Source organism: Trichoderma ghanense (genome assembly GCF_004382785.1).
Source record: "Trichoderma ghanense strain CCMA-1212 chromosome Unknown scaffold_20, whole genome shotgun sequence".
Lineage (NCBI taxonomy): Eukaryota > Fungi > Ascomycota > Sordariomycetes > Hypocreales > Hypocreaceae > Trichoderma > Trichoderma ghanense.
Window position 1 is genome coordinate 246,456 of NW_027395683.1, and position 25,104 is coordinate 271,559.

General features: G+C 55.1%; 8 protein-coding genes across 8 annotated transcripts; 6 read left to right on the plus strand and 2 right to left on the minus strand.

The window, feature by feature from the left end:
• Positions 1–1,239: 1,239 nt before the first annotated feature.
• Positions 1,240–2,365, plus strand: CCMA1212_009981 (uncharacterized protein; the record flags this gene model as incomplete). Its single annotated transcript, XM_073707040.1, has 3 exons — positions 1,240–1,348; positions 1,461–1,593; positions 1,771–2,365. The coding sequence occupies 3 exons, from the start codon at positions 1,240–1,242 to the stop codon at positions 2,363–2,365; spliced, it is 837 nt and encodes a 278-aa protein (XP_073554506.1).
• Positions 2,366–2,455: 90 nt separating this feature from the next.
• On the minus strand, positions 2,456–3,962 carry CCMA1212_009982 (uncharacterized protein; the record flags this gene model as incomplete). The annotated part of the gene is made up of 4 exons (XM_073707041.1): positions 2,456–3,048; positions 3,134–3,464; positions 3,592–3,700; positions 3,799–3,962. The coding sequence occupies 4 exons, from the start codon at positions 3,960–3,962 to the stop codon at positions 2,456–2,458; spliced, it is 1,197 nt and encodes a 398-aa protein (XP_073554503.1).
• Positions 3,963–4,855: 893 nt separating this feature from the next.
• Positions 4,856–6,682, plus strand: CCMA1212_009983 (Putative sterigmatocystin biosynthesis monooxygenase stcW; the record flags this gene model as incomplete). Its single annotated transcript, XM_073707042.1, has 1 exon — positions 4,856–6,682. The coding sequence occupies one exon, from the start codon at positions 4,856–4,858 to the stop codon at positions 6,680–6,682; it is 1,827 nt and encodes a 608-aa protein (XP_073554504.1).
• A 635-nt stretch (positions 6,683–7,317) lies between these two features.
• On the plus strand, positions 7,318–9,130 carry CCMA1212_009984 (uncharacterized protein; the record flags this gene model as incomplete). The annotated part of the gene is made up of 6 exons (XM_073707043.1): positions 7,318–7,384; positions 7,486–7,714; positions 7,814–8,325; positions 8,396–8,475; positions 8,537–8,757; positions 8,818–9,130. 6 exons carry the CDS (start codon positions 7,318–7,320, stop codon positions 9,128–9,130), a joined length of 1,422 nt encoding a protein of 473 aa, XP_073554531.1.
• A 1,267-nt stretch (positions 9,131–10,397) lies between these two features.
• Positions 10,398–12,360, plus strand: CCMA1212_009985 (Dimethyl-sulfide monooxygenase; the record flags this gene model as incomplete). The annotated part of the gene is made up of 8 exons (XM_073707044.1): positions 10,398–10,455; positions 10,494–10,691; positions 10,757–10,961; positions 11,023–11,035; positions 11,142–11,201; positions 11,276–11,832; positions 11,896–12,073; positions 12,133–12,360. The coding sequence occupies 8 exons, from the start codon at positions 10,398–10,400 to the stop codon at positions 12,358–12,360; spliced, it is 1,497 nt and encodes a 498-aa protein (XP_073554499.1).
• Positions 12,361–12,989: 629 nt separating this feature from the next.
• Positions 12,990–13,918, plus strand: CCMA1212_009986 (Peptidyl-prolyl cis-trans isomerase H; the record flags this gene model as incomplete). The annotated part of the gene is made up of 4 exons (XM_073707045.1): positions 12,990–12,993; positions 13,276–13,421; positions 13,501–13,638; positions 13,718–13,918. The coding sequence occupies 4 exons, from the start codon at positions 12,990–12,992 to the stop codon at positions 13,916–13,918; spliced, it is 489 nt and encodes a 162-aa protein (XP_073554502.1).
• Positions 13,919–15,340: 1,422 nt separating this feature from the next.
• CCMA1212_009987 (uncharacterized protein) lies at positions 15,341–21,655 on the minus strand (the record flags this gene model as incomplete). Its single annotated transcript, XM_073707046.1, has 6 exons — positions 15,341–16,969; positions 17,094–17,304; positions 17,467–21,022; positions 21,089–21,180; positions 21,231–21,304; positions 21,365–21,655. The coding sequence occupies 6 exons, from the start codon at positions 21,653–21,655 to the stop codon at positions 15,341–15,343; spliced, it is 5,853 nt and encodes a 1,950-aa protein (XP_073554530.1).
• An 866-nt stretch (positions 21,656–22,521) lies between these two features.
• CCMA1212_009988 (uncharacterized protein) lies at positions 22,522–24,270 on the plus strand (the record flags this gene model as incomplete). Its single annotated transcript, XM_073707047.1, has 1 exon — positions 22,522–24,270. The coding sequence occupies one exon, from the start codon at positions 22,522–22,524 to the stop codon at positions 24,268–24,270; it is 1,749 nt and encodes a 582-aa protein (XP_073554496.1).
• Positions 24,271–25,104: the final 834 nt, after the last annotated feature.

Sequence of the window (25,104 nt, forward strand, 5' to 3'; positions counted from 1 at the left end):
CGCGGTCTCAACTACAATCTCCAGTAGTCGCCAGCAAGTGATAGCAGAGGAGCCACCCAATGATGCTATTGACTCCATCGTGGCTCGGACAAACTCCGTAGGGAGTTGGTATGCCCCTGGTTCGGTGCAAGGGATGTTTGTTTGAGCTGACAAATTTGAGGCCGACACTTCGAAACCTATTCACTGTCCGTGAAGCGCCGGGGGGACAAGTATAGGGTTGCCAAGATATCGCGAGAAGAGGTGTCCGGATGTAAGAGCTGGGTTGGCGCGAGGTGGGCGTCCGAGTGTATCGTATGAGGGAGTTCGACTTGGATGACAAATTGTGTTCAGAGGAGAGCGATGCTGTGGGTCGTACGCTACTATGAGACAGACGCCTTGTAGAGGAAGGTGATTCCAGAACGTATCTCGTCATTATATCCTCCTTGTTTTTGATCATTATTGAATTAGAGTCCTCCTATTCAGACAGATAAAAATCTCTATTTGAACAGATAAATCCACTTATTTACTCCTCATACACCAGCAACTCCAGCCAGCCACACCTAAATACAGTGCCAACTTCTGGCGCCGCAGGTACAGCAGCTACTAGAAGCTGCAGCAGCTGTTGTAACAGCATCACTGGAGAGGATGCATTTACAGATGCAATATGAGGCTGCAGATATCACAGGAACAGAGGGATCTTAAAAGACCATGCAGAAAAGATGTCTATTAGCTGTGTTACGCATGCTTTCCCCGATAACCTGATATGCTAGTGTGTGACACTGTATTTTGCTGTGGGTGTGTGGCAAGCTTGATCTGGGGGGTATTTCTATCTTAGAAAACTAGGGATATCTGTTCAAATAGAGATATTTGTCTGTCCGTATAGGAGGACTCTTGAATTATTGATTCTTCATGCCATCTTGTATCAGGGAAACTCACGACGACATACTCCACCTGACAATATGACTTGTACTGCTTATTCCGCCAACCGTACCTTATGGACAACCTTATTGACGGCTAATTGCGGGACCAGCGCTACTCGGTCTAAACCCCTTTCATCACAACGGCCCAGACCCAAAATGCTTCCGCCTCGCGTCTTCGCTGCCGGACTCGCTCGTAACTCCTTCATGGCCGTAAGTGATACCTAATCACCGCGAACTACGAGAACGACGTTACATAACATCAACCCCCTGACGTATTGGTCCATCCACGAGATTCTGTTAGGATATCAAAGGAAGAGGAGAGAAGCCAGAAGAATCAAGAATGGCTTCTTCAGACGTTCCTCTGCACAGCGAAGTCACAAAGGAGCAGTTCGCGTCGTACCTGAGCCAATACCCGGCCGTCGTCGAGGCGATATCCCAGTCCAAAGGCGGTACGTCACTCATCTCATCCATCACTACAGTACGTCTGTCCAAGAAGAAGGGGCCATGATTCCGACATTTGACGTGTGGCCCTTGTGAAGCTGACAGAGATGCGCGCGACAGCCAAAGATGGGCAAAAGACGCTCTCTGAGCTGGACCGGTATCGCTATGTGGATGCCGTGGAGACGTTTAGTCTGAAGGGGCAGAAGCGGGAGATGGATCTTGATGATGTCAAGATGCTCGTCGAGTGGAAGCTGTAAGTTGTCGTGCCGTGTGTCCATCATGTCCGTTATCATCTTCCCAGCATGAGTGTGAGCTTCACGCTGCGTGAAAGGCTCATATCTGCATTCACTCGAACGCATGCATCTCACTCACACAGCTTGCTACACAATGTAAACATAGGACATCAGACACTGAAAGCTTACACTCACAGGCGCCACGGCAAATTCCGGCCAACGCTCATGTCCCTCGTCTCCTCCAACCCCCCCTCCTCCTCCCAAACGATCCACTTCGCCATCAAATTCTACGCAAACTCCAAAGACGCCGGCAGCGCCATCAGGATGCTCTCCGAGCTCAAGGGCATCGGCCCCGCCACCGCGTCTCTCCTGCTCTCCGTCCACGACGCCGACCACGTCATCTTCTTCTCAGACGAGGCCTATTACTGGCTGTGCTGCGGGGGCAAGAAGGAGTCCATCAAGTATACTCCCAAGGAGTATCTCGCTCTGCGGACGGAGGCGGATGCGCTGATGAAGAGGCTTGACGTGTCGGCGGTGGACGTTGAAAAGGTAGCGTATGTGCTGATGAAGCAGCCGGAGGCGATCAAGGGGTCCAAGGTAGACATGACGGCAGAGACGAAAGCGCCGGCCAAGGCAGCGGCTTCTGCTGCCTCGTCATCGTCGAAAAAGAGAAAGACGGGCTCTAGTGGGGGGAGCGACAAGAAGGACAAGAAGGCAGAAGTGACAGCTGCGAAGAAGGATGCGACGGAGGACAACGCGGCCTTGAGACGGTCAAAAAGGCTGAGAAGGTGATGAGCCCTTCCTCTTCTCTTCAGAGGGATCTTGGCGTCTTTATGTATGTATATCCAACCCATCTTGATTACCCTGATATCAGCCGCGTGACTAAGATACTATATCCACGACCAGTCTTCCTCCACTGATTTCACCCGCCCTCATCCTATCCAGCCCCCTGTTCACACCGTCGAACCCGCTCTCCACGCCTATGATGGGTGGCGGCGCAAGCAGGCCCTGCTCCAACAATCTCTCCAACCACAGCACCAGCGCCTCGCCCACAGAAGGCACCGAATGGAAAATCTTAATGGGCACGGTATGATACGCAATCCCCTCCGGCGGCGCCTCCTTTGGCAGCCCCGTCAGCCCGACGAGGTGCGACGTCTGCGTCTTGCTCTCCCGCGGCGTGTCCGGCGGCGACGGCGGCGCCTCGGCGAGCCTCTTCTGGCGCGTCAGCGCGTCCAGCAGGACGGCGGCGGAGTCGCGGCCGCGGGTGTCGAGGGCGAAGCGCAGCTGGGAGCCGACGCTGGCGCTGATGATGTCGACGGCGCGGGCCGCGTCGTGGCTGTCGACGAGGAGGTCGGGGCGCTGGGCGGGGCAGCCCGAGATACGGAGGCCGTGCTTGGCCGCGTCGACGATGGTGATGACTTTGAGGCCGGCGAGGCGGGCGAGCTGGACGGTGATGTTGGCCGACGTGGAGGATCCTATGGTTCGCAACAAGCTGATTAGCCTCATTCAGATCTTGTACAACTGTGAGAGCACGGGGGCATCGCCGAGACGGATACACACCTCCCCAGACAGCGACCCAGTCCCCCGACACAGCCCTCTCAGAGTCCGCGATGCCCTGCAGGCACTCGGCCCGCACGTCCTCCGGGATGCTCTCCGGCGCAACCTGGCGCACGAGCTGCAGCAGGTCCGGCCCGTCGAGGATGGACGAAAAGTCGACGCCCATGCAGATGCCCAGGGTGATGGCGGCGGCGGAGAAGGCGACGCCCAGGCCGGCGGCCTGCTGGAAGGAGACGGACGGCGGTATCCTCGCGACGTTGAAGTCTGACGAGACGGAGTACTCTTGGTATGCGGCCTTGCGGAGGTCGCGGTAGTCTGTCGAGATGGCCAATACCTGCGAACGACGACGAAAGTTTTCTTTTGTTAGGACTTGATATGTGTTTTGTGGTGTGTAAGTGAAAAGCGAGGAGGGGCTTCACGCTGCGTGAAAGGCTCATANGAGGATGTTTTTTGTTACATACCCGGTCGCCTTCTTTTAAGCGGGAGTTGCGTCGGGGAGGTTTTGTGACGCGGCCGGCGAGTTCGCGGCCTGCGATGTATGGCAGTGTTGCGATGCCAAAGTTGAAATCTCTGTTGTTGCCGGTCTCGTGTCAGCCATGGATTCGCTCCTGCAGATGCCTACAGCATGAGTGCGAGCAACAGGGAGGGGGATCACGGTTTCTTCGTACGGCGCTTTCCAATCGATCGGGTTCAACCCTATCGTGTGCGTTCTGATGAGCGTCTCATCGTCCTCGACCAGCCGCGGCACGGGATAGTCGTTGGTGATCTGATATGCCTGCCGCGGTCCGTGGAGGAGCAGGACGGTCTGTGCTTGTGCTGGGTCTCCCGCCATGGTTCTGAAGGATTGCGTCTTATTCAGAAGGAAGCGTGACTACCAACAAGAGGAGAGAAGAGGATATGAAGGAAGCAAGAGATAAGTAAGGAAAGCAAAAAAAAGGGACTTCGTCAAAGAGGCTGCTTATCAAGACGCAAAGTGTAGCATCGTGTCCGCATCTGCACATCCCGCCCTCTCCGCAGCCAGCATCTCTTATACTATAACAAACGTCCTTGTCTATTCAGCCGGGGCCCCATACTCTCGAGATTTCGGCTGACAAGATGGCTAAGCAGACGGGCAATTAGCATCGCCAAATCGACGACTGGGAATAAGAGAGCCCGCTTTCGGAGTGCTCTTTCGGTCGAGAGATTCCGTCAGCAAGAGAATGATACCAACTAAAACATTAGTATGTTTGAATAGTCTGTATGTGCTGCTCCTCCGTGTTGTGTCACTCCCGCCCCAGAAAAGCGATGGGGGCAGAAGCACGCCGGATTGCGTGATTGCTCACCAGGCTTGCTCAATACGACCCCCGGCGTCCGGCTTTTGGGCGACACAATCCACTCGGCGGTCCGGGGGCTTGGGTGAGGGATTGCCTAAAGGGACAAGAGTTGGAGAGAATGGCGACAGATGGAGAGGGGCATGAGTGCTGTGTTCGAAATATGGAGTTGATAATTGACCGGCGTGGTCATTGTTTGATTTTTACCCTCGGTTGAGGCTTGACTTACACGGCTTGGTGGTGATAAGCTAAAAGATCCCGACATCAGCGCCCGCGGCATCAGAGCAAGCGGTTTGAGCTGAGCTCGTCTCTTTGTATGCCTTGATCGGAAACCTTTTTTACTTTTTACCTTTGCTCTTGATTTATTCCCTTCTTTATTTCCCCTTGTTAAACGCTTATTCACAACATCGTCACCATGGCCAGTGTTGATCTGCCAACTCCCCCAGAAACGGCGCGGACCTCCCCCAAGCCTAGCTCAGCATCCCCTGTCCCATCCCCTCCAACCGCTGCCTCTGCGACCATTCCCAAGCAGCGATATGAAGTGCCCAAGATCAGCCTTGTGAACCGCTTCATCGACCAGCCAAGGGAACTCAACGTGGCCGTCATCGGCGCCGGTCTGGCCGGCGTGCTGGCGGGCATCCTGCTGCCAGCCAAGGTCCCCGGCATCAAGCTCACCATCTACGAGAAGAACGCCGACGTGGGCGGCACCTGGTTCGAGAACGTGTATCCCGGCGTGCGGTGCGACGTGCCCGCCCACGTCTACCAGTCGACGTTTGACCCCAACACGCAGTGGACCGAGGAGTTTGCCCAGGGCCCCGAGATCCTCGAGTACTGGAAGGGGCTCGCGCGGAAGCACGACGTCTACAAGCTGCTCAAGCTCTCGCAGAGGGTCGAGGCGCTGGACTGGGATCCGGCTTCGTCTCAGTGGCTGATCAACGTCCGCGACCTCAAGACCAATGCCTCGCGGGTCGACAAGGCAGACTTTGTCCTCACGGCCATCGGCCGCTTCAACGCCTGGAAGCTGCCCAACTACCCCGGCCTAAAGGACTACAAGGGCCTCCTGCGGCACACGTCCAACTGGGACCCGTCGTTTGACGTGACGGGCAAGAGGGTGGCCGTCATCGGCAACGGCGCAAGCGGGATCCAGCTCGTGGCCAACATCCAGAAGCGCGTCGAGCGGCTGGACCACTACGCCCGGAACAAGACCTGGGTGGCCGCCTCCTTCGCCGGGCACGAGACGTCCATCGAGCCCAAGACGATCCCGCAGGAGCTGCGCGACTCGTTCAAGGAGGACCCGGAGGCGTACCTCCAGTACCGCAAGGCCATGGAGCAGACCTACTTCAGGGGCTTCAAGGGCTGGCTCAAGGGCTCCGAGAGCAACGAGGAGGCAAGGGAGGCCTTTACGCAGCTGGCCAAGGCGCGGCTGGCGTCCCACCCGGAGCTGTTTGACCGCATCATCCCGGATTTCTCTCCCCACTGCCGCCGACTTACACCGGGGCCGGGCTACTTCGAGGCCCTCTCCCAGCCCAACGTCGAGTACATCCAGACGCACATCAAGCGCTTCACGGAGAAGGGCATCGAGACAGTCGACGGCAGGATCCGCGAAGTCGACGCAATCTTCTGCGCCACGGGTGCCAACTCGGACATGGCGCCCCCCTTTCCCGTCCGCGCGGGAGGCTCCGACCTGGGCCGCGACTGGAGCCATTCGGGGGCGTACGGGTTCCCATACGCATACATGGGCGTCGCCTCGCCGGGGTTCCCCAACCTGCTCTTCGTCCACGGGCCGAGCGCCTCGGGGCGATCGGGCACGGTGCCGCACAACGTCGAGAACCAGGTTACCTTTTTCGCAAAGATCCTGCGCAAGGCGAGCCGCGAGGGCGTCAAGAGCATGGCGCCGTCCCGCGCGGCGACGGACGACTTTGTCGCGTACAGCGACGCCTTCTTCGAGACGACGGTGCTGTCCGAGAACTGCAGCTCGTGGTACAACGGGGGGGTCCCGGGGGGCCGCATCCACGGCCTGTGGCCCGGCAGCGCGACGCACCTGACCGTCGTGCAGAAGGACCCGCGCTGGGAGGACTGGGAGTACGAGTACCTGTCCGAGACGGGGAACCGGTTCGCGTGGTACTTTGGCGGCGGGAGCACGGCGGTCGAGGCCGATCCCGAGGCGGACGTGACGCCGTATCTCAGGGCCGGGGAGGCGGATTTGAGGGGGCTGCACGAGGAGTGGTGGGTCGTGCCGTAGATGATGGTATCAAGTAGCTGCATCTAGTTTCTTTATTTTACATAAACTTTCTTTACCGCGAATCATGTGAAAGAGTTTTAGATTTCTTGTGGCTTTTACCCGATGCTCAACCCCCCCTGGTTACGAGGATGGGGAGGGGGGGGGGCATGTGGGTTGTCTCGGGAGAGCATCTCGGTAAGACTATTCCCAGATGTTTGGGTCAAGACGATAGATGTCCATTATCAGCTTAGCTATGGCTATGCTTCTTACTCGTGGGACCCCAGGTAGTCTATTATTCTGCAGTTATCAACACCCGTGTAGCATCTCAGCCCCTCGATGGCGTGCTGGCAAGCATGCGTTTCGCAAGCCCGCCTAAGCAAGTCCATCCTTTCGGCAGTCGCAGAGATTCCCGATGTCGCAATCCGTAGACCAGATAGATTGATTACGAGAGGCAAAAGCGAACTTGTGACAGCAATTATGGCATGAGTCGGTGTTCGAATATGTTTTGCTGGGAGAGGGAATGATTGATATGAGGCAAGCCGCCCGGTGGTGAACGGGGGGCAAAGCTCTCTTCGAGTCTTGTACTACCCTCTATCAACTCGTTTTCGATTGTACTCCAAGTCTTGTTTGTCTGTTTCAAGAAAACTCAAGTCAAAATGGCGGACAAGGAAGATGCCTTTTCATCAGACACAACACCACTGCCCAAGGAGCAACGACACAAAGGTAAAAAAAAAAGATAAAAACACATCTACGTCCACAACAACAACAACAACACACTTTACAACAAGCAAACTGAAAACTGACAACTCTAAAAAAACCAACAGTAAAATGGTATCGATCAACATTCTACAACATGACGGTGCTCGGCCTCTGCAACCTCGCGGCGCCGGGCATCTGGGGCGCCATGAACTCCCTCGGCGCGGGAGGAAGCCAGTCGCCGCAGCTCGTCAACGCGGCCAACGCGCTGACGTTTTGCCTCATGGTGCTGTCGTGCTACTTTTCAAGCGTCTTGGTTCGATACATTGGCATCAAGGGCGCTCTTGTGTTCGGAACGTACGTCCCTCTTCCATCTTTCTTCCAACTTACACAGGTTGTCCATACCAAAGACAACTATACAAAAACATGTAACAAACTGACTCCCGTTCATTCTAGCATGGGCTACGCCCCCTACGCAGCCGGCCTCTACACAAACAACCGCTTCGGCACAACCTGGCTCGTCATCCTCGGCGCCGCCCTCTGCGGCCTCTCCGCGGGCGTCTTCTGGGCCGCCGAGGCCGCCATCGCAATCGCCTACCCGGAGCCCTGGAACCGCGGCAAGGCCCTCGGCTACTGGCTCACGTTCCGCGTCATGGGCCAGATCATCGGCGGCGCCGTCAACCTCAGCCTCAACATTGACAGGGACCAGGCAGGGAAAGTGTCGTACACGGTGTACATCGTCTTTATCGCGATTCAGGCGGCCGGCGCGCTGGCCGCGCTGCTGCTGAATCGGCCGAAGCACGTGCAGAGGGAGGATGGCAAGACGGTGAGGTTGACGATTGTGGAGGATCCGTGGTTTGAGATTAAGGCGACGGCGAGGGCGTTTCTGAACCCGAGGTTTCTTTTGATCGTGCTTTGGATCGGGCAGGCTGTTTTTTCGGAGGCGGTGTATTTTACGTACCTCTCTCGTGAGTTTCCCCTTTGTTATGTCCTTCTCTATTTTCATACGACATGATACTGACTCAGTCTGTGCCATAGTCTGGTTCTCTGTTCGGGCTCGAGCTCTGGGTTCCTTCTTGGGCGGCATCGTCGCCATCATCATCGGGAACCTCACGGGTGTAAGTCCATGCCGTTCATCCCATGACCTCGAAACACCCCAAACTGACTGCTCCCCCACAGTGGTGGCTTGACCAAAACAAAATCTCACTCAAGGTCCGCGCCCGATACACCTTTTGGTTCATCGTCGTCACCCAAGGCGCCTGGTGGCTCTGGGCCACCATCATATCAACACGATACCGCCACACCCTTCCAACCTACGACTGGACGGACCCGGGCTTCGGCTCCGGCTTTGGAGTCTACATCTTTCTCACCTTTGGCTTCCAGATTAACTACCTCTTCCTGTAAGCTTTACGTTGCCTTCTTGAAAGAAACACGAACTGACAGACTCCATCCTCTTATAGCTACTTCATCGTCACCCACATCGCCAAAGACCAGGGCGAGGTCATCCGCTACGCCGCCCTCCTGCGCGGCACGGAATCCGCCTGGCAGGCCGTGAGCTACGGCCTCACCTCCATCACCGTCTTCGCCCAGGTCGGCGCCATCTACATCAACTTTGCGCTGTGGGCGATTGCCATCGCGCCGGCGTGGCTGGTGCTGAGGCACTTTGGCGGCAAGGAGGGCCCGTGGGATCGGGAGTCTGAGGGTGAGAGTGAGGGGCCTGCGGGTGTGGTGGCGGAGGAGAACTATGTGCCGGCAAAGGCTCACGAGACGTGAGGCTGTGTATAGGACTTTGTGGTGGAAGATGAAGCTAGAATGTGGCCATGTCAATTGATCTCTGATCACGACAATGAATCTTTACGTATATAATGATGTGGAATCACTAAGCATGTTTTACATTTGTGCATATGTATTTCCTGACCGTCTGATACTGTCCTAGATACCGGTATGAGATGTCAGGCGAGACAAACCCCTCGCCAGTGCAGGAACAGAAGCTGTGAAACCACATAAACGCGCACTTTCTCAAAATATTTCCATACTAGGCAGCTCTCTGACACAGACAGAGTACCTAGATGTAAGTTACAGTACAGATAGAAGTCGTTCAACCAATCTACATGAGCCATAAAGAAGAATGGCCCAGCTTCCCTCGTCCAACCAACAGGGTCAAAGCCGAGACAAGCATGAGGGTGCCATATCCGATTCCGAAAGTAAGTAGGCTTTCCTAGCTCGAAAAAGACATCAATCCATGGTCTCGTAATTGGCACATGATGCCATCGACCATCAGACTTGTGCATGTGAAAGCTGGCCCCCCCCTCTCCCCAACTAAGACAGCTCCAACGCCGAACCCCTGTCCCGGTTCCACGCAGAATACGCGCACTCCACCACCACGGATACCATCGCCTAAGGGTAAGCTTCCGCCGCAGCCAAACCAAGCAATCAAGCTCGCTCAATAACTCATCAGTGGATATAATGAGCAGTTTGTTACCGTGTCAGCTCTCAGATATCGCAGATGGACTGCCTATGGCGGTATCCCCACCCGGGCTGACGTGATTTCAACAACGGCGCCAGAAAGGGTAAATCCGGGGAAGCTATTTCGAACCCCGGGGTTTCAACATGCATAGATAGGACGCATCTACTGTACTGCATGATACATGCTTGAATCTGCTGCAATTTACCCAGCAGCTGCAGCCTGTTTGAGATCACCGTCGCAAGAGTGGAGAGGGGGGCGTATCTTGCGTGATTGCATCACTTGAATTGCACCATCCTGGGTAGAGGTTTGTATGAGTCGTTTTGCACAGCATTGCCAAGTCGAGACACAAGGGTGAGAGGGGGGATCAGGGACCGAACATCGGACGTGTGTGTCGGACAGCCATGTAGAGATATATGTGTCGTGTCGGCTGTATCAGCAAGGCAATTTAGGGGATTACATACTCGCACAGCACATGTGAAGAACCTGCTTCTCGAGTAACGACAAGGGGCGAAAGAGCAGCAAGCAAGCAAGCACATCATCTTCTCGAGCACATACACCATTCGTTGGGCAGCCATGAGTTCCTCGCAGACCGGCAAGAAGAGCCTAGTGCTCAACGCCTTTGTAGAGATGTGTGCGTCCAATAGCAATATCCCCGGCTGACCCTTGCAGGGCACGCTTTGGCAGCAAAATCAAAGCAGGAGGGCGTTGTTACTGACGGCCACAAAGGCAGTGGCCACCAGTCACCCGGCCTATGGCGACATCCCGACGACCAGTCCTCGCGCTTCAACGAGATTGAGCACTGGACCGAGCTGGCCAAGCTTCTCGAAGAGGCCAAGTTCCACGGCATCTTCATCGCCGACGTTCTGGGTAAGGCGATGCCCAAGACAGTCGATCCCTATCTCGATTAACCCATCTTTCTTGTTGTCGTGCAGGTGGCTACGATGTCTACACCGGCTCCCTGGATCCGGCCGTCCGCTCTGGCGCGCAGTGGCCGGTACACGAGCCCCTGGCCGTCATCTCTGCCATGGCTGCAGTGACCAAGAGCATCGGCTTCGGAGTCACCGTGTCGACGACATATGAGCAGCCTTACCACCTGGCTCGGAGGCTGTCCACCCTCGACCACCTTACCAAGGGACGGTGAGGCTAGCCCCTGATTCGATGCCAACGACGTTGGACGCGCAGCTGACAGCCTTGACAGGATCGGATGGAACGTAAGTCGGCAAGATCTGGTCTATGCAATGCAGCCATCGACAAGGGGGGGGGGCGGCAGAAGGTGTGTGTAGCTGTATGTGGAAGGCTAACGATGGCTGTATCTAGATCGTCACCTCCTACCTGGACTCTGCAGCCAAGAACATGGGTCTAGCTCAGCAACCCCAGGTCAGTCTGTCATATTGCATCTGCCCTGGCCAAGGCAGGGCGGCAGGATTCGCCGTGTGCTGACTCATTCCCAGCACGACGACCGATATGCTCAAGCTGAGGAGTACATCAAAGTCATGTACAAGCTCTTTGAGTCGTCATGGCGAGATGACGCCGTTGTGCTGGACCGCGCGTCGGGCATCTACACTCACCCCGATCGCGTCCGCAAGATCAACCACGACGGCAAGTTCTTCACCGTCCCCGGCCCTCACATCTGCTCGCCCAGCCCGCAGAGGACGCCGCTGCTGCTGCAGGCCGGCACCTCTCGGGCCGGCAAGGTGTTTGCTGCGCAGCACGCCGAGGCCATCTTCGTCTCCGCGCATGCGCCGCAGGTCTGCGCCAAGAGCATCGCCGAGATCAGGGAGCTGGCCAAGACGCAGTTTGGCCGTGACCCCAGCAACATCAAGGTCCTTGCCCTCGTCTGCCCTGTCCTCGGAAGGACGGAGGAGGAGGCCCAGGCCAAGTTGGCGGATTACAGGCAGTACGCCTCGCTTGAGGGAGCCCTTGCTCTCTTTGGTGGCTGGACTGGGATTGACCTGAGCCAATATGGCGACGAGGAAGAATTGCGAGAGGTGGAGAGCAATGCCGTCAAGTGAGTTTCACGTACACTCTCGCCCTTCCAGCGAGCGGCCATGATGCTGAGATTCTCCAACAGATCCACCGTTCAAGGCTACGCCAGGTTCTCTCCGGGCACGGCCAAATGGACCAAGCACACCATTGCCGAGCACGTCAGCATCGGCGGCAACGGCCCTGTGCTGGTGGGAACGGCCGAGCAGGTGGCCGATGGGCTCGAGACGTGGATTCAAGAGGCCGACATTGACGGCTTCAACTTTGTCAGTATCCATTGATGAAACAACCTTGTAAGCCAGGTAACTAACCGGGAGAATCGCAGGCCTACACTCTCTTCCCCCAGTCCTTCAAGGACATTATCGAGCTGCTGCTGCCCGAGCTGAAGAAGCGCGGTCTTTTCTGGGACGACTATGCCGTTCCGGGAGGCACGTATCGCGAGAACTTTTACAAAAAGGCTTCACAGACGGGGCCTCTGGATGAGCATGTCGCGTCGACGTTTCGGTGGAAGGCGGGCGTTTCAGCAGAGGAGGCGGTTATTCCGGAGATTTAGGAGCAAGTGGCACGACGTCTGTTCCACGGTTGACCAAGAGGTGATGCCGATGGATGGATGCCCCGTACAGTGCGGATTGGGTAATCCGAGGGGTACTGCTATTGCGTACATACTAGGTAGTCGATGGATGCAGAGACTTGTTAATTAGTAGAATGCTGCTATCAAGTAACTATTGAGATCTTCTCGACGCACTTTTGATATAGAGAAGGTGAGGTTATCTTAAAAATTCCCTGGTCCAGCTGCTGACAACTCGCTCACAACATCGGTGTCGTGAGCGGCCATTCGGTGGCTTAGTCACCATCTCATCACAGTGCGATCATGAAATTCTCTATGAGCTCCACGGATCCCGCCTTCACTCGATTCAACCAAACCACCAAGCTCAACACATACCATCACAACGTGAGGAACTATTGGAGTCAAGACTAAACCCGTGCTTAAGAAAGGAATCAATTGTCTCACATCAGGTTGACCCACCGACGCGCTCATCATAATGCCGCCCACTCAGCTGCCCGAGAACGGCAACCCGCTGTATGTTTTCCCAACAGGCCTCATAGTTACAGGTCCCTTCTCATCCAGCAGTCCCAATGATGCCTATCTGCCATGAGCCTCTCTCTGAACTCTTAGAGCTAATGTGTTCCTGAATAGCGTCTTCTTTGACATAACCATCGGAGGTCAGTAGAATGCCATCGCAAGACGTGGCCCAAAAACGCTGCGTGGTCATACAGCACCGCTCAGGTTTACCGCTTCAAGAACAAGAGTGCTCGAGGCTTCAGCTCTCATCTGCCATACTGTCAACTCCTCTCGCCAATCCTCATCTTTCCCAAAAATACAGCCACACCGTTCGCCTTTTCCCTCATCAGTCTCGCTCGACGACATCCTTTCATCAGTCGCTAACACAACATGTGCTTCACACAGGCGAACCCCTCGGCCGCATCACATTCGAGCTCTTCAAGGACGTCGTCCCCAAGACGGCCGAAAACTTTCGCCAATTCTGCACCGGCGAATCAAGGGACGCGTCGAACCGCCCTCAAGGCTACAAAGGGTCGAAATTCCACAGAATTGTAAAGGCCCCTTCTTCGCCCATGAGGTCCCCGCTTTCTGCAGCCCTGTGTCCCGAATGCTGACGTTGTGTGTCTCTAGATTCCAAACTTCATGTGCCAGGGCGGCGATTTTCTCAAGGGCGACGGAACGGGGTCTACCTGCATCTGGGGCTACAAGTCGTTTGACGACGAAAACTTCAACATCAAGCACGACCGGCCCGGTCTGCTCTCCATGGCGGTATGTTTCTAGTCCCTCATTTTCGCGGTTGTTCCTCCAAATCTCAGGACTGGCCTCTAACCTTGTCTGATACGTCTAGAATGCTGGGCCCAACACCAACGGCTCTCAATTCTTCATCACCACCGTGCCGACGCCCTTCCTCGACGGCAAGCACGTCGTCTTTGGCAAGGTCGTTGATGGGATGGACGTTGTGAAGAAGATGGAGGCGACAAAGACTGGCTACCGAGGGAAGGATGTGCCCAATCTGGATGTCGTTATCGCTCAGTGCGGTGAGATGTAAACATGCTCTTCATTTGTTCCTATACGTAAGCCATTGCATCAGACTTGACCACGCCTCTACTGGGTATCGTGATATTGCCGTTTCTATGAGTGATGACTCTGCGATGATTGTGATACGAGGGCATGAAGAGCCTGATGGCGAGTGTGTTGATGAATCCGGGGACTATCTGTATGGATACGATGGGAAGAATAAGATTCTGCCGCATCATATAAGCTAGTGATATTTTCCTCCCCTGTCCAAGAAAGTTGATAGTTTTACAGAGAGAAAACGTTGCATTTCGCATAGAGCGGAGGCGGAGTGACTCCTATGCTTTTAGATACACACAACATCACGAGAGTCAACAGATGGCGAAGCCATGTCTCCGGCGGTACACGATCACCTTGGGCATCAGCCCACACCTTCATTGGCCTTGACCGCAGCGAAAACAACACCACCAACACCATGCTCACATCTTCATTACCGATCTAGACCACCGTTACAAAGAAACCTTCGAGGTGACGCAATACACTCCAAGTAACCTCTTCCAGTCCAATGTCTTTACTCGAAGAACTTGGATTCTACAGTGATATTCCATGTGCGCAAGGCCAAGTTCGCCGACGCGACGGAGAAGCGACACATCGACAATCGCCGAGCACGTGATATCGCACCGCTCCTGGGGAGTTAGCTAATGGCGAAGCTTCTCATCTTATCGCGGCTGTCAAAACGCCTCTGCAGTTCTAGTTCTCCGCTATTGTTTCCCTGCTCCGCGTCCAAACACACCAAAGACGTCGCGAACATCACCATCATTCATGGCCTAGATTCGGCCACCTATTGCTCTCTGCTCCAATTTCACGAGTCGGCTAACCACTTTACTTCTCAAGAGCTACAGAGAGGAGACCTTTGTCGGCCCTCCCAAACCACCCTTCTCTTCGTGACGTTGGACGCCATTCAATCAATCTCTCGCGGGAACTCGACATGGCTGGTAATACGAGCTGCAGTCCCTACCTGTCAATCTGGTGCGTGAGCAAGAGGATACGGTGCGAATGTCCCATGTATTTCCGTCCCATTACTTCTTAGCTCGCAATCAAAAGAGGAACATCATCTGTGGTGTCACCATCGCAGGTCACCGCAAACGTACACGCTCACCCGAGAACCACCCTTACTCGAACTTGACTCTACGCTGTTACTAATTAGCATGATGAAGCAGAGTCTGAGACAGCAGTCCGATACAACGTCGTACTCGAGGCACACAATGGACCGGTATGGGAGTCATATATTTGGGGTTCCGGGTTGAAGTCCACGACGTACAACATCCGAGCCACAACAGCACCTTCCGGCAGGGTAACACTACTTCCAGACCATCCTAACTAAGTACTGTGTGGCATCGTTACAGGCAGCAATAGCCATCTCTACCATGGATCGTTCTTTTGAGCCAAATGTCCACTAATTGAACGTCCACTGTTGTATATTTCCATCGAATGGCAAGTATTTGTCGTCCACCCAACTCTCGGCCACTTCCATTAGATACGGCTTCGAGCGAGCGCCCGTTTGGCCCCGCAAATTGAAAGCAATCGATGAGCCTGGCGGAAAGTGCATGGTGTAGAGCTTGGGATCCGTTTGTGGCGCCGGCGTTGATGCTGGTTGGGGTGCCGGCGGGGGTGTCGAGTCCTGAGGCGCTGGTACAGGCGTTGGATCAAACGGCGGCTGGACTGGCACAAGTGGAGGTTGCTGCTGCACGCTGACTTGCCAGGTGACGAGGTTCAAAGCGGTATTGGAGCTGTCTGGACGCGAGATGTCCCTCTGCTCCACTGCCCACTCAAAGTCTGATGCCACAGTGGTATCGGGCGCGGTCACCACTTCCACTTGTGTGTCGGCCAAAGGAGTCGTCTGGTCAGACGGTTTGGCCGTCCAGGTGTCACCACGGAACAGAGCATCCGCGACCCCTCCTGAGGTGAAGTTGAATTTGATCTGATCCAGGTAAACATCTCGGCCTAGGTTGTTGGTGCCGGTCACGGTGAGCGTAACGTCGCTGTTTCGAGGAAGTGTGGAGTTGGCTGTGTTGTTCGTCCAACTGAGTTGGGGACCAGGGTCAGTCGGAATGGTCGTGCAGAAGGCGTGGCCAGTCGGGGGGGTTTTGCCGTCCGGTGGGTTGGAGTCATCGATCCAGCTTTCGGTGGGTGTGAGGGGTGGCTCAGGTTTACTGCCACAGTAGATGAGAACAAACAGTAGAACCAGTCCGACAACGACCAACACCGGCGCGACGAACGGATTTGTCGCCGCCGCCAAAAACCCGACTTCGAGGCCCACCTCGACCGCCAGAGCTACCATGTCGACGACCACGAGGGCGGCCTGGATCGCAATCGAAGCAATGTTGAGTACTTTCTCCCAGGTCTGCAAGCTATTCCAGCTCTGGCTGAGTTGAATGCACGAGAGCACCATAAGCGCCGTCCCGACTTGAATCAAAAGAAACCGGACCACGTTAGCCGCGACTGTGAAAGCTGCCTTTACCCTCGCCAACCCTCGCAACTCTGCCGTTACCCCACCACCACCACCTCCTCCAGCCTTCGTCTCCAGGACATCGCCGCCGTCCGCAATGGAGTTGCTGCGCGGGACTGGCGGCTCATCCAGGGGAACAGCCCGCTCATGCTCATCGACCTCCTCCTCGCTGTCTGACTTGCGTTCTTCATTGCCCATTTCCCGGGCCGCATTCGCTCTGGCTTCTCTGATTCTGATCACCGACGGGTCATCTGGCTGCACGCTTCCATCGGGGCGGCGGAGATCGCCCAAATTGAGGCTTTCCGGATTCTCTCTGACGCCTTGTCCCATTGCGCTGTTGACGGTCCCTTGGTCTACGTCGTCAAGTTCAATCTCATCTTCCACTTCTGGAGGCAGGTTGCTCTCCCCATTCTTCTTCGCGCGATACTGCAGGAAGGCATTTCTGAAGTCCCTCAACTGGTCGAACGCGATCAAAGTTGTTTGCATGGTCTGGAGAATGAGTCTTGCATGGTCTTCGGACGTGAGATACCGCCAATCTGTGAAGGCTGAGTAGGACGCCATAATGAAGAGACCGACCTGTTCATTGCCCCAAAAAGGGATCAAGTCAGCGGAAAGGCATCATCATCGTGGCAAGTCTCCGAACCCAGATGCGAGTACGCAACGGCGTACTGATCGTACGGCAGGGGAACGAGTAACTCACCGTTGTGGCAAACATTAGCCCATGAGCAGCCATCTTGGCGCCCAACGAACCCAGGGCTTTCCCAACTGCAGTGTCCCCCAAAGCCTCCTCCACTGCTGCAGAGGCTGCGGTGCCGGCTGTCCTAGTATCTTTGGAGAGAAGAGCGATGCCTTTACCGGCAGCGGCCGCCAGACGCCGCAACGCGACCAGCACTGCTTGGGTTTTGGCGAGCCTACTCATCAGCAGAAATTAGGCAAACGGTCTCAACAATGCTCGGTGTGGCGTATAAAATACTAGAAGACGGCCAACGAATAACGGATTTGACGAAGGTCTGTAACCAGCATACATCTCGCCTCTAAATGAGCAAGGGGTTGGGATCGGTACGCTGACTTACTGGTGCATGTCCCCTGTCTCTAGATCTTTATTCCCAGTTGCTTCTGCCAAGTCTGTTGCGTCTTTCCGCAACGCATCGGCTGTTGGACCGGAGAGCCTGACACTAGGGTCGTCCGAAAAGAGTGCTTGAAGAAGAGCAGACATCGCGTCGTAGAGCCATTGGTATTCATCAACCACAAACGGGTCATTTGAGATGCTGATGAACTGCGTTTGGAAGGGGTCGATCTGAATGCCTTGAACTGCAGCGACGAGTCGCTGCGAGTAAGGCTCATTGTCCGCGGTCCAGCCGTCACTCGGTACTTGGCTGGGAATAGGCTGGAGGACTTGAAGAACTGAAATCCCATCAACTTTGGGCCCTTGGAAACGCACACGGCGGAGGGGTTTGCGGGGAGACTTACTGTTGCAAAGCTTTTGGAGTTTGTTATATCCCTGGCCCAGAAAGGTCAGCACATGTAACGGATGAGAAGCAGCTCGCTTTTGGACTCTGTGGAAAGGATACGAAAGACTCACCCCAAGGTCAGTCGTCGACAAGCTCTCCGCGATCTGGTTCAGAGCCGGCCCTTTGCTCTGGGTGTCATAGAGTGCTTTTGCCCAGGCGGCTCCTCCCCGCGGACTGCTTAGGTAATCCTGCAGCCTCGGCGCCACCGACAAGACCGCTTGCCGAGCTGCGATCTCATTCAGCCTGTTGTAGATCGGGTCCTGGCTTAAGCAGCCTCTGCCCTTTCCGGTCCACCAGTAATTGATCTGTTTTTCCTCTGCGGCCGTCAATTGTCTCCGCCACGCCTTCTTGGTGTCCGCGCTAGCGTTGCAGATCATGCGGCCAATGAACGCAGGGATATATTTGAACTGGAGCCAGCTTTGTGCGTCAGCATCGAGGTTGGTACCCAACTCCGAGGGTACTTGGTCTTCTCCAGGCCCTTCAGTTGGACGAGACTCTCCCATGAAGTTTTGCAGATCGTCATCGGACATGTGGAATTTCATAGTCCGCAAAAGAAGCTCTTGGGACTTCTCATGGACCGTGTTTCCCGGGAGGGCGAGAGAGGCGAGCTCGCGCGCGCCGGCATTCAGGTCGCTCGGAACAATACTGGATGAAGCACTTAGGCGAACGGCGACATTGCCAGGGGGAAGATGCGCGGCTCTCATCATGTCTAACGGAGACCCAGGCTTCGTGCCTACGGTACCATTGGCAAGTCGGGCGCGTTTCGACGAAGCATTAGGGTCATGCCAGGTGCCGCTGATCAGGTGGCGTGCTCCATCAAATCCAACCATGGTAGGGTCGCACTCGCGAACGACTCCGGAGACGCTCTGGCCGTCCCATGATAGAGTTAAACGCATCTTTGAAAACACGAGAGGTAGAATTCCCTGGACTCCCAGCTTGGTGAATGCCAAGCTTGAATACCTCAACACAGATGGGTTCGCCGGATCATAGTTGTCAGCGGATCGCGAGATCAAATCAGGTTCCAGAGCGTTGAACTGAAATACAACGTTTCCTTGCTCGTCGCTAGACATGACGCTGTTGTAGAGCTCCGGAGCGGTTGGCAAAGCGAGATTGAATTTCTTCTGAGACTTTGCGATTAAGCCATCGCGTAGTTCATCGAGTATGGGGATCCGGCAGACGACGGTCCGAGACTCGTCCACAACGGTGGTGTAAACGTCGAAAAGGGGCACAGGCCGTGTAGGCGCTGCTTTGCCGTCTACCCATGGATCTGCATCGTAGCTGACATTGTATCGATCGATCACGGTATACTTGGGGGCCGGCAGGAAAGGTACAACAGGGGCCGGAGTGGGCGCGGCAGCGTGTGCCAACTTCTCTGCCGCGGCCATGCGTGACGGTGTGGAAGCCGGAGCGGCAGCTGCGTCCACATGATTACTGTCCTTGTCTTGAAACGGATGCTTTGGGGCGGCGGGTGAAACCATTCGGTCATGGCTGGTGGTGTTGTCGAAGGAGCTTTGTTTCGTCATAGGGTTGGCCACGAAGTGGTAGGCAGTCCCTGCATCTTCCGAGCTCGGCATGTCCTTGTCCGGGCTGTACACTGCACTGCCAATACCAGTGTAGAGATCTGGTAAAAGATGGCAGTATCCATGCTCCCAACTTTCGCCGCTCACTTGTCTGCTCCACACGATCCGTCGCCCGCGAAGCTCGGCATGCCGACAATATATTCCGTCAACGAGAAGCACGCCCTGGGATACCTCGAGCGAAGGGAGGTGGGCTGTGGGTAAAGAAGCGGACTGCGATGGGTCGTCAAGGGTCAGAGAGAATCTTCGAACGACGTGTTCTGCGCCGGCGAGCATCCTGACCCCGGGTCTCCTTGAAATTGGCATCTTAGGGGTCCCATCTGCGTTGCTTATCTGTTGATGTAAGGCGTCCAGCAGCGTGGTGGCCCCGAAGCGATTGAAAAGCGGCTTGAGCTCCTTGGCTACAGACAGGATGTGCAGACGTTGTGTGCGATCCAACTGCAGCAGCAGCTTCGACAGGCTCTTGATCGTGATCTCTGGATAGTTGAGATGAACCAGATACCCATTAGCGTGGTAGCTCCTCTGCCCTTCTCGCAGATGGACGCCATGGATAGTATCGCAATCGGCGACTTCATGGTGTAGCGTTCTGATCTCAACGGGCTTGTATGTTTTTCCGTCCGTGGTATGAATCAGCGAATGGCCGACCATCAGGGCCCCAACCTCAAGCCAGGGATTTTCAAGCTTGGCTTTGGCCGGATCAACGGCTCGCAGTCCAGTTGTAGTATGGAAGACGTGCTGTGAGGTGAAAAAGGGCTGGTCCTCGTTGATTCCCCAGAGCTGCCTGCGAAGTGTTGGGCCGATGAGTGCGGATTGCACGACTTGCTCGTCTGAGCAGATGCCGTAGGCGGGAACTTGGCCACCGCTTGTAAGTACTCGTGTACCTTCTCGGAGTTCTTCGATATTTATTGGCCCTCCATCCGTCAAGACTTGCGTGCCGGGACGAAAGCAGCCACCCCCAGATTCAGTATTGCTGGAATAGTTATTGGTAACATCGCCCTTGAAGATGCTGGAGATCTGATTCTCGTGGATCATCAAGGCGAGATCTGTGCCGTGGAATGTCAGAGTACCGATCCCGCCTCCCACCTGAGTCTGATTCTCCGCTGCGTGGATGGTAGCATTGAAATCGCTCCTGCCAATTTCCCATTCGTTGACGAGCAACTGAGAATAAGTCTTGAAAGAATTGATAGAGTCTTGCACAACCCACTGCATGGTCTGGTCGGGCATGCTACGCTTGATGTTCTGGGCCATGGTGAAACTATCGGTTGCCGGGTTGGCTCCAGGAGCGTAGACAGAAGAGACGGAGCGAATCAAGGGATCAGGAGTGGCACCCGGGTTAGCCTTCTGGAAGTCGCTTCCGGTGACTCCTTCTATCCATTGACCAATGACCACTGACCAGTGGGCGTCATCGTCACCGGGGTTGATATCGATCGACATGTCGTAGCCGGGGCCGTACTTGAGGTATTCATTCACAAACAACAGCGTTGTGGTGTAGTACTTGTTATCCATGGCACTGTCATGTAGCAAAGCAAGACGCTCCACAGCTGTTACGACTCACTGCTTAATCGAAAGCCTAGCAAAGAGGTGCAGCAAGTGGCAGAGTAACTTACTGGGCAAGAGTAAAGTATCCTGAAACCCCTGAATCAAGTCTTCATCGGTACGTAGGTCTTCCAGATTGTTGACGCCATGCAAATTCAGATGTCTGCGGTGGTCAGCGATGAAGACATTGAGGGCGTGGGGGGAAAGACCAACCTGTTGACATGATCGCCATACAGATATGGGATCAGCTTGGCGAGAGAGGCTTGGTACACGGCGGTGGCCGCAGGCTGTGTCCATATCAGCAACATCCCTTTCGGAGGGACAAAGCTTTACGTGTCGTTGCCTACCACATTCACGTTTGATTGGAATCCCCATTGGTCGGCGATGTTGGACATCTCGAGCGCCATCGTCGCAACCGCGAGGTCTCGCAAGTATTCGGAGCAGTCAAGGCCGTCAAAGACGGTATCAGTCTGGCCAACATCTTCTGGCTTGTAATAGTCGCCCAGTCTCTGCATTGCGCTCGTTTTGGCGATGGCCTGCTTGACCCGTTTGACGTACTTTACATGATCAAACTCCGGGGCTGCCTGCAGTGCCTCAAAGAAGGCTTCTACGCTGGGGCTTGGTGTTGGAGTTGCCATATCTGAACAGGCTTGACATGAGTCAATGTGGTGAAGTTCACTTGACTCTATTAGTGATTGTCTTGAACGATTGCTTTGGCGGGCAGTGAACAGATATACCCTGCACGGGTCGCCTTGAGCGACTGCGCTGTCTAACCCCGCAGTGTCTGACGAGCTGGTTGCAGCATGGCTGACGAGCTGGATGCAGCATGGCAACTTGCTTCCTTCTTGAGGCTGGCTGAAGAGAGCTTGAGCGGTTGAACGTGTTGTTTTCCAGCTCGCCACCGTAACTCAAATTCCAGGACTCCTACGCTAGGGCTTGGTGTTAACATAAGTTAATATATTAAAGTTCACTAAGTATTATAATAAGACTATATTAGAAGATTTATAAACTTCCTTATTAAACTTCTGTAAAGTGTGGCTTAAGACTCCATTCCCAACTCTACTGGCATTAACACTCCATGCCCTGCACGGGCCGTCTTAAGCGATTTACGCTGTCTGACCCCGCAGCGTCTGACGAGCTGATGCAGCATGGCTGACGAGCTGGATGCAGCATGGCAACTTGCTTCCATCTTGAGGCTGGCTGAAGAGAGCTTGAGCGGTTGAACGTGTCGCTTTGCAGCTCGCCACCGTAACTGGAATGCAACTACTACAGCCCGATCCAGGCGCTCTCGTGACCCTGTGCAAGTACAACACACTCTTCCACTCGACGGGCATAAAGCTTGAGCTTCTTGTATGTCCTCGATGTGGGTTGATCAGAACTTCTCGCGGACTGCATCATCTTCTTGTCCGGCTCTGGCGTTTCCCTCTTGCCGCACAATCGTGAACTCATTGACTTCCATCGTCGGGTCAAACTAACCTCTGCGGAGCCCGGACGTGGTTAAACTATGGCTTCTGGGATAGAAAGCAGTTCTGTCGAGGGCTTGAAGCCAGCAACACTTGCTGCTCGTGCGGATCTGGATCCGGCTCGTCAGGCTCCCCTAGACCGTCTGGTCGAGCCGACTGAGGCTCCTTCTGTCAATGCCTTGGGAGCCGACTCAAAGGCAGAGCCAGCTCTGCACTCGAGCACAAATTCAGACACTCCGCCGACAGATTCGCCCAAGCTCTTCGAAGAGACGATACAAAATGGCACCGCCACCTACCACATTGCTTACAGAGCCGCGACGCTGATTCCCGCATCCAAGGCAGCGACCACAGTAGCTTACGACAGTTCTACCGTCTCTTCCGTCCGCGTGGTAGTCAAAGATGGTCGTACAGCGCCGAAAAACATTGTCATTCACGCCGAGGACCTATACATCTACGCTGGAACAGATTTCGATTTCAGAGGCAAGACGGTGACGTTAAATGCTAATCGAATCTTCTGCGTTCCCGCCATGTTGCCTCTTCCACAACTTGGGCCGCCATCGACTGGCATATCTTCAAAGGCAGTGGCTTCAGGTACAGCCTCAGTTTCAGCTCTAGGCACACAACCAAATCACACTCTCCAAATTGGCCCAGCGGACACGGTGCCCATCATCACCATTGATATCTCTGGCCGCGATTCTGCTGTCCGTCGTTGGCCAGTTGCGGCTCCTGGCACTCCTGGAAGCGATTTTGAACTGCTCTGGCAGGCGCCGCAATGGATCATCGGTCGCCCGAGAGACTTTGTGCCTCCACCCGCTGGCGTGCCCTGGGGCTCGCCTGGGGCCCCCGGCGCTGACGGAATACATGGCAACAACGGCCTTGCAGGCGGGCAACTGACCCTAAAAGCTGTACAGCTGCTCTCGCTGCTTGACCAAACGGCCGATGGCACGGTCGCTAATGATGCGCCTGATGCACCGGCTCCAGCTACAGGAGGAAGATGCACATTATTCATCGACAATGCCGGCGGCAAAGGGTCCATCGGCCAGCAGGGAGGACAAGGCGGGAAGGGTGGCAGCCTAATAATTCCTGACACGTCCATCAAAGCACCACAAAATCCTCCGAATAACTCCGCCACGTATGTCGGTGCCGGGGGCAACGCCGGCCGTGGTGGCGACGCCGGAAAATGGGGTGCTTTCGGGATAACCAAGGTGTACATCTCCCAGAGACCGCCGGCGGTTGGACCTGGGAAGCCCACCGCTTCGACAGCAGATTCCGAAGGACTCAATATCGGGACCCCTCAATTCATGTTCCCTCGCATCGCCCAAGGTGGACTACCAGGCACATATGGTCCCCGTGGGACGGTTGCTGGAGCCTCTGCATACGGCATGAATGATGGCGACTCAGCGTTGGGTGTTTGGCCGGCCGCTCACGGTGCATCGGCTGACGCCGGAGCATCTGCTAGAGAAGGTAGTGGCCGTGGTGCATTCGACACGATTTCAGCCGTCGAAGCTGCGCAAATTATTGAGCCGGCGTATCTGGCAATGGTGGTGAGCCGGTTACAGGCGGAATGGCCTATAGTTGCGGCCAGTCCGTCGACCGCAGGTTCTGCCACCAACAATAGTCTCTTGAGACAAAGAGCCGACTTCGTGACAAGTGTAACCTGGTTGGCTGGGGAGCTGGATATGGTGAGGAAGGCAAACAGGAAGTTTACTGGGCAGGATGAAGGGTTGATCCAACAAGTCGAGAGCGCCGTTGGTAACTTTGAAAAGAAGACGAGCCACTGGTCTCTTTAAGTAGAGAGGGTTACGCTTCGGAAATCGCGCCAGCATCAACTTTCCATCACCTGCCGGGAAAGGGAGTGCAGGCTAACTGTTTTTATATCCTCTCCCACCACCTTCGTACCTTTCACCTTCTTCCTTTTGTTTTCCATCTTTGGTAATTTAGTACTGGGGCTCGAATACGACTTTATTATTTCCATCATATATTTACAATCTGCCGACCTCACAAATACAGTCACAGTCAGCTTGTCATTCCGTGCTGGAGTCACACGGCGAAGAGGGTGCCCGCATAAGAACGGAGTGTGGAAGGAAAATACCTGATCAGCATGTGTAAAACAGACTCAGAGGGTCGCCTAGGTCCCAACTTAGAGTCCATTTCCAGAGCCATTTGGGCGCTCGGGAGAATGCGCGAGGCGGTCGGGTTGGTGGTAGCAAGGCGGCTTCCGGTCAACGGCGGAATACATTCGGGCATTCATCTGAAAACCCAGGGTTTGGCCGCTGTTTGCCGCACGTACATGCAGCAATGGTGCTTGTCTGCAAGAGATGCCGAATACTTCCTGTAGGTATATGGTCTCTGAAACGAGGGCTAGCTGGTGCCCTGTCTGGAGATGACGGTTGTTATTCAAGGTAATGGCTGTTTCTCGTCCCCGCACCTTCCAGGGGACTTTATATGGTTCGGTCCCTCCCTAGGGCTGTGCGAGGAAGACCCACGTCTGATTGAACAAGGTGATTTTGAAGCATACCTCCTGCGGTGAGATGCGTGACGACCCCGCAGAGTGGCGTTATACCAAGGGACGCCAAGTTGCGCCGCTTGATATGATGAATAAAGCCCGACATGCGGATGCTATA